This window comes from Montipora capricornis, chromosome 8, assembly GCF_036669925.1.
Source record: "Montipora capricornis isolate CH-2021 chromosome 8, ASM3666992v2, whole genome shotgun sequence".
Lineage (NCBI taxonomy): Eukaryota > Metazoa > Cnidaria > Anthozoa > Scleractinia > Acroporidae > Montipora > Montipora capricornis.
The window spans coordinates 51,667,731-51,675,366 of record NC_090890.1 but is presented as its reverse complement, the minus strand read 5'-3'; the positions used below and the strand labels follow the sequence as shown (position 1 = coordinate 51,675,366).

The following is a 7,636-nucleotide window of genomic DNA, read 5'->3' as shown; positions in this document are numbered from 1 at the left end:
GAAATTAACAATTAACACAAATCAAGTCAAATGTTGGTTTTTGAGGAGAGGGGAAAACCAGAGTACCCGGAGAAAACCTCTCGGTGCAGAGTAGAGAACCAACAAACTCAACCCACATATGACGCCGGATTTGGGAATCAAACCTGGGCCACATTGGTGGGAGGCGAGTGCTCTCAACACTGCGCTATCCCTGCACCCCCAAAGGGAATGAACCCACAACATTTTTCTTTCCTGCACTTTGATGTTTCCCTAGGTGACTGAATCATGTACATTGTATTTCTTAACTTAAAATCCAGGTGTCAGTTGAGTTAAGTATTTCCTTAACTTTCAGCTATGTTTATTACAGATGATTTAAATGTTAGGTAGTTCACGACTGCTGCTGGGTGCCTGCTGTGCCCATGGCCTATGAATTAACACAACAAAGTTGAATTATTAGTTAATAAGGCAGAAAAGCAAAAACAATAATACCAGTAAGTAACATAACACAGAAACTTACTCTTACTGGGACGTCAAAATGCTTAATATGTTGGTTAAAAGGAGGTGTATTATTTTTTCAGTAATGATGATTCAGGGATACTGGAAAAGATCTGAGCACTCCTGGCAGGCCTCAAATGTATGACCTTCTAATTGTTATTAGAAGGTAATTATTACTAGAATGGAGGCAAAGGTTAGGGGACTCTTTGCAATGTTAAAGATTAACTGCTAGATAGGAGTAATGTTAAAGTTGAAGACAAGAAAAAGGGGACACTTTGTGGCGCTTATCAAAATCGGCGTGCAACTCCTTACGTGCATTTCTGGACATGTCTGATTGAACTAGGTTCTGGTAACAATTTGAAAATAATAATTATCCTGCACAATGAGGAAGGATGGAATGCTGACAACATTATTATTGTGATAAAGGTTCCAGATCGCAAATTTTTAAGCTCAAAGTTGGTTGTGTAAACCATGTTTACAATGGATGGTGATGATGACGATGATGATGATGATAAAGCTAAAGAGGATGGTTATGACTATAAGGAATGTGATGATAATGACAATGAGAGATAATAACAAAAGTGATCAAAATACTGGTAAAATTATTTGACAATGATGATGCAGATGATTGATGAATGTGTTATATTTCATTCAGGGTAAAAAAGTTGAACGTTGACCCATCCATTAACTATTTTATTTTTAATTTTTTATGAATATTATTATTATTATTATTATTATTATTATTATTATTATTTTGTGAAATCAGAATTAAAAGTATGATATGCTTGTTATTTATTTATTTTCTGTTTAGATATGTAGCACTCAGTATTACAGAAATGAAAGAAATTTAAAGAAAACGACAAAACTTTTGAGATTACAAAACATGTTTCGCCAGAAAGTTGAAAGAGATAAACATGAAGGAAAAGGAAGCATCCCCCGCCTCTATCCCAACGTTTTTGTTGTCTGGTACTGCCACGCAAAGAACATGGAAGGCTATGGCAGACTACAAGAAGTAGGATTTGGGTTTGTCTAATTTTTTTTACAATTAATCAGTTAGGCCTGTTTGCTTTGAGTTGTTTGAGAATTAAAGACAGTGATTTACTGACTGAGGAGTTCCAAAGAAAGAACAAAAGAAAATAAGATCACTTTTTCGCAAGCAACTTACAATACTTGAGGAAGAGAATTAGAAGGTGTCTGAACATAGAACCGTCCAGGAAGTTGACGGCGAGGAGTAGGATTCACCTGCTGAGTGAAAGATCATGCTACCCTGAGCTGAGAAATATTACAAAGAAAAGACTGCGATACGAACAACCATAGCAACAACATTGTTAAATCCTTTTGAACTGTAGTTCTACAGGGTGCTTAATATAGACAATCTGTTAACATCAGTTGACTGATTTTAAAAGAGAATTGTAGTAAGATGAAATTTTTTATCTTATTTGGACTAAAAACAGTGATTTAGTAATACTTTATTAAATTTTGATTGACATAAAGAAGGCATTTATCATGTAGCTTTTTTCAAAATAGCCACCATTTCAATCTATTCTGAATTTTGAACTTACAAGCAAAGTAAAAAGGGTTACTGTGAGTAAAAATTATGGAACATTAAAATTTTGCAGCCACACTGGAATAACATCTCTAGGAAATCAAGAAAAATTCAAGGATGACCTTGTGGTGGCATGTTTAGGATATTTTTAAAAACAACAGCTACTTTTAAAAAGTACCTGATTAAGGAGTTGTCTTCCTAAAAAGTTCCCAGCAAAAGTTGTGATCTTTTTTCCAGCATCCTTTTTGCAACGGACATAACCAACCAGGTTTGCCACATTCAAGGAAAGACCAACAGCAACAACAAGCTTAAAAAAGATCAAAGGACCAGTTATTTAGCATAATGATTACTATGGGATTTGCATCAAAGCGAAATCACTAAAATTACGAGTTCCCCTTTAAGATAGTAGATGACTGCCATGCAAGAGGTTGTTGGTTTATTCCCTGGCTGCACCAAGTAATGATTGAGTGGACTTAAGTCTCCTGGGAAAACAACAATGGATTGGTCCTATCCAAAGAAACATTTCTGGGTCATCAATTTAAAGAACTTACACACTGTTCACAAAGAAAGTGAATGTCTTTATCTGGCCACTTTCTCAATTACAGTTAAGCCATTATTGTGGCTGCTTGGACACAATAATACTTAATTATTAACAACATTTATTATTAATAATTAATGACTTAATTACTTATGCTTAATTATTATGACCACATGCTCAAATCAAACCAAGTTGAGTCTTCCATGACCAATTTATTCCATAAGCCATATTAACAAAATTATTCTCTTGTCTCTGTGCTAATGTGACCAACAAGCCTTGCTCTAAAGCTACGTTTCTTTTGTATTTTGTCCATGCAAACAAGGCTAGTTGGTCTCAAAAACACAAGGACAAAGGAATGATTTATTGGCCACTATTTATGAATACTGTCCATACATCTTTCTTTTTTTCCTAAATTTAAAATGGCTTTTGTGAGATCAAGTGCATAGACCCCAAAATATTCTAAAATATAACATTCAAAGTAACCTACTAGCCACTTAAACTTGAGTGAAAATAATGCAGCCACTAAAAAGAACATCCAGACAAGGGGACAGATGACCAGACCCAACCAGAAGACACGGGATTCAGCACTAGACACATTCTTGTCATTCTGAAACGTAATGTAACAGATCACCTTCACCAACAAGATTAACATTATCGATTCCTCTCAGACATACATGTAACTACAGTTAATTGTTTTTAAAGTAAATATTATGTCAAAACATGTGATGTGATTGGTTGTATGCTTCTGTGAATTTAAGGTGGGCTTTATTTAGCTATAGGGGCCTGGAGGACTTAAAGGCCAAATTTACTCAATCCTTGCCCAATATTCCACAACTGTTGGGGATTGCGTGACTACTATAAACAGAGTAAGCCTTTTTCAAACAAGCGATAATAGGAATTAAAGCAAATGTCAATCACAGTTAGAAATCAAAGATGGACAAGTTCCAAGTATTAATTTTTCATATTGATTGAAAGCTTGATCGAGTAACTTAGAAACAGAAGACCATTGTTGACAAATCGTTTGTTCAATTTGTAATTATGTAGCATATTTTAGTTGACTGGAAAGAGCGAGAGAGTACTGTACTTGAGAAACTTATTAAAACGTCTAAAATCTAGTTCGGCCCTAGGGCATTCGCGACACAACTATAGCTGTACCTTTTTTGACTCAAACACCCAATGGCTGTTCCCATCTTCATCAACGTAATTCCACCATCTAAGTCCAACTAATAATCGACCAGTTACATTTTTGACAGTCCAAAAGTCACATGATAACAACAACACGATAACAACAAAGTTTGTGATGAAGCTATCACTCAACCAGCCACACAGGAGGTAAGCAATAATGGCTGCCACTCGGAAGAGAAGATGAAACACTGTTACAGCTGGATTTCTGCAGAGACATTTTTCAAAAAGTCCTTGACATGAAATGATGAACAAATTAAGGTAACTGCAAAAATTTATATCCCTCAACTGACAAAAACAACAACAAAAAAAACCCGAAACCTAAATTTCTTTCTTCTCCTGAAAATTTCATCCTCGTCTCCAAAATTTAACGCTACATCTTCAGTTGCATCCAAATGTTCCTAAAAAAAATAACTTTGTTATCTTAAAGTAAACAAAGCAAGTAAGTAAAAATAGCAAAGAAAATGAGGACACATCGTCAGCGCTGTTGAGGAAAAATTATTCTCACCGTATCCGCCATATTGGAAACTTGGATGACCGCTGGCCCAAATGAAAACGTGGCACTACCGTGAACGGTTGTAGTTTATACGGTTGTATGATATTCTCGGTTTTCACATGACGTCACGACGGCCATGTTGGTGCCCTAAACAAAGAAAAGACGGCCATGTTGGTGCGCCGACCAAATTCTCCGGGAATTTAACTCTATTATTATGCAAACGCTTCCTTTTGTTTTCGTTGAAAAACATGGCAGTTGATCACGTGAGTGAAAACCAGCAATATGTCCTCATACATAACGTACCTACCACACAACCGCAAGCAGCCGCACTGACCCGTCACCCGCTCGATCCCTTTGAGTGATAGCCGCTGAAACTGCACCATGGTACGCGGCTATCACCCGTCAATCGTATATTTTACAATTACTGCAAAATTCTCGCGCGCTCATTGGCTAATTTTTATTGTCAATATCTCGGGTAGCATCACCTTGATGATCACCAAAATTGAAGTTTCTCTTATTTTTGTCTCGCGTTCTTTTCGTGTTTTGACTTAATTTTGACCCCTCTGCCTTTTTGTCATATAGTTAACAAATAATAACTCATGTCAGTTTTTCATGCGTCTGTCCTGTTATTGACAATGAATTTCGTCATAACATTGTCAAAGTAGTCTGCGGATCCACAGCTCACAAAGGCTCATCTTGCTCACTAACAAATAAGTGGATACCCACAAATAATGATTTTGATTTGAGGTCATTTCTACCTCAGGAAACATCCTGAGCGACCATCTGCTTTTGTTCAATTCTCATTGTTTTCTTCATTCCCCCCCCCCCCCCCTCAGATTTCATTCACCTGGATTCTCAACCTATGAGTGACGAGTACGCGAATTCTGAAGCCAGCAAACTCCGTTTGCAAATAAAGGTGATCCCCCTCCCCGATAATAAGCCCCGGCCCCTCACCCCCTAATGTAACCCCAAACATTCACTGGACAATGTAACAATTGCAGCAACTTGCCCCGAATAAATCCCCTACTTCCTCCTATCCTATGCAACACTCGTATTCCCACTTCCCTTCCAATCCATTCATATTGCTCTTTGAAATCTGTGTTTTAATCAAACGTATGCGCGTTGCATCTGTCCGGCGCAGCTTGTGAGTTAAGCAAACTGTTTTTTCGTGTCTTCTGTTCCTGGTAATAACAACACGCACTGTCTCCAAGTCAAGTTTTTTCGTTGATTGTAGATTGGAGGTGATGAAAGTGGCGCGGAAAGTGGAGGAAAGGCTCGCGTAAAACCTGACCCGGATGGAAGCACAGCAGCTCATAAAAAACTTAAGAAGAAAAAGAATCACAAACACAAAGACGAGCGCAATAAGAGGAAACGGAGACGGAAAGGGAGTACGAGCAGCAGCATTTATGATTCTCCGCTTATGTTTCACACCCGTATCACGTAGGTCTCTGTCACATGAGCCATACGGGAACTGAACTCCAGAGTTTTCTCTTTGCAATGAAGCATGCCTGGATATCTGTGCTGACTGGTCTACCAGCCTTTTGTACGGCTTTAAGGAAGGAAATTCCTCCAACCGAGACGGAAACAACGCTCAGGAGAAAACAGAAAAGAAATTCGCGCAAGAATACAACAGAACCCACGAAACCCTTTGACCTACCAACCTTCATATTTTTCACGAAATTTTATCTCACAACGTTCAAATTTAGTCACACGTCTTCATTCGAGGAAGAAGACTTAAATAAAACAAGAGGCCACAATTAGCCTAAACTCGGGCCTGCAAAAATACAGTGGTGCATGGTTAATTTAGCGCTAAAGAAAAGAAAAGAGAGAAGTCTGTCTTTCTTACATCGGACTTACATTGCGCTTCTCATTATGTTTGATGTATATGTAGTGAATACCCGAACCCGGGTTATCTTCATTATATGTGACGACAATGACCACTGCACTCGTTTCCGGTCACGCACAAAATTCTTTAATACATATTTCCCCAGTAATCTGTCGCGTAGTCGCCTCCGTCTCTGGTTTGGTGATCTCGATTGCCTCTGAATGAGGAGATACCGAGTTCGAATACTAGTTAGGTTGCCTTCTCTGAAAAGAGTCTACGAGGCAAAAAATCTTTCTCGGCTATTTCCCTACAAAAGTTGAAATTACAATATGCAACGTTTTAAAAACATTCTTTGATAAATCGTACCGGGTATTCATGATGGCGATGCACACAACAAACTTTTGAGTATCGAGACCTGTATTTCTCCCCTGGAATCGAATCTTTATTATCATTGAAAATCACAGATAACTATACAGCTTTTCAAACTACATCACAAGCTGCATGATGATAGTCTCGATATCAAATCTTCGGAGCGAATGGTCCGGGTTCGGGACCTGGCCGGGGACATTGTGTTGTGTTCTTGGGCAAGACACTTTACTCCCTCGGTGCCTCTCTCTCCACCAAGGTGTATAAATGGGTACCAGCGAAATGCTGGGGGTAACCCTGCGATGGACTAGCATCCCATCAATGGGGGGAGTCGCTTCACTCACTACAGGAGCCGGGGATAAGCTCCGTCCTGATGGGCCACTAGGCCTGTAAGCTGACTTTACCTTACAGTTTTACTCGCTTCCTTAATTCCGTTCATCCAAAAATTACAAGATCAGTCCTAAATCATCCGAAAAACTTATTGCAAATCACAGTTCAACAATTTGTCATCCTGTGTTCGAAGTGCGGTTCCGTAATCCTGGTTTACTTACTTGCAAACTGTTTAAATCTGCCGTGGCGAAGGCAAAAAGACTTGTTCCTTGGAAACTGTTTAAATCTGCCGTGGCGAAGACTAGAAGACAACATCTGTACTCCATTTCTCTCAATGCTCAAAAATCTAAAATCCCATAATTGCGTGTCCCATAGTCCAGTCCTAAGGTAAAATTTTACAAATCCATAATCCAGATTTCAGTATTGGAGTAACTTGGTACCAAACGTTCGACAATAACTTGAAATCCCGTTAAGAAAATAGCTTAAATCCAGTAGTCCAGTCCCGGTTAAATCGCCATAACTCCGTCTATCATCGATTCAAAAATTAACAAAAGCTTCAAGTAGTAAATAGTTCTGAGAATCAACAAAAGTTCGTCATGATTCTACACTCGAGCTGAACAAAAAAAAATACCAAAAACGAGGCCAAAAAACCCTAGTGATCGCTTCTCGAGAGAAAAGACACACAGCCGACACCGTTCTGTGCCTGCGTCATACGGCTCTGAAAAAAGTACGGTAGTACAATGGTACTTGACCGAAGCCCTTAGCCGAGAAACTAATCCTAGCCAAAAGGCCGAGAAGCGATCAGGATACGGGATATTTGGGTAAAAAAAATTGTAGGGATATGGGATATTTTTAAAAATAGGAATGCATTGCGTACGT

At 38.6% G+C, this 7,636-nt stretch overlaps 1 protein-coding gene across 1 annotated transcript; it reads right to left on the bottom strand.

Annotated features, from left to right (window-relative positions):
* Positions 1-221: 221 nt before the first annotated feature.
* Positions 222-4,311, bottom strand: LOC138013487 (Golgi apparatus membrane protein TVP23 homolog B-like). Its single transcript, XM_068860574.1, has 6 exons — positions 4,249-4,311; positions 4,062-4,141; positions 3,714-3,948; positions 3,046-3,165; positions 2,199-2,327; positions 222-403 (listed from the first exon to the last, which is right to left on the bottom strand). The coding sequence occupies exons 1-6, from the start codon at positions 4,258-4,260 to the stop codon at positions 368-370; spliced, it is 612 nt and encodes a 203-aa protein (XP_068716675.1). The 5' UTR covers positions 4,261-4,311; the 3' UTR covers positions 222-367.
* Between the last annotated feature and the right edge of the window lie 3,325 nt (positions 4,312-7,636).

Coding starts and splice junctions, on each gene's coding strand:
- LOC138013487 (XM_068860574.1), bottom strand. Junction 3,166..3,713: donor GGGTGTTTGAGTCAAAAAAG/GTACAGCTATAG, acceptor ATTACGTTTCAG/AATGACAAGAATGTGTCTAG. Junction 404..2,198: donor GAAGACAACTCCTTAATCAG/GTACTTTTTAAA, acceptor GTTAATTCATAG/GCCATGGGCACAGCAGGCAC.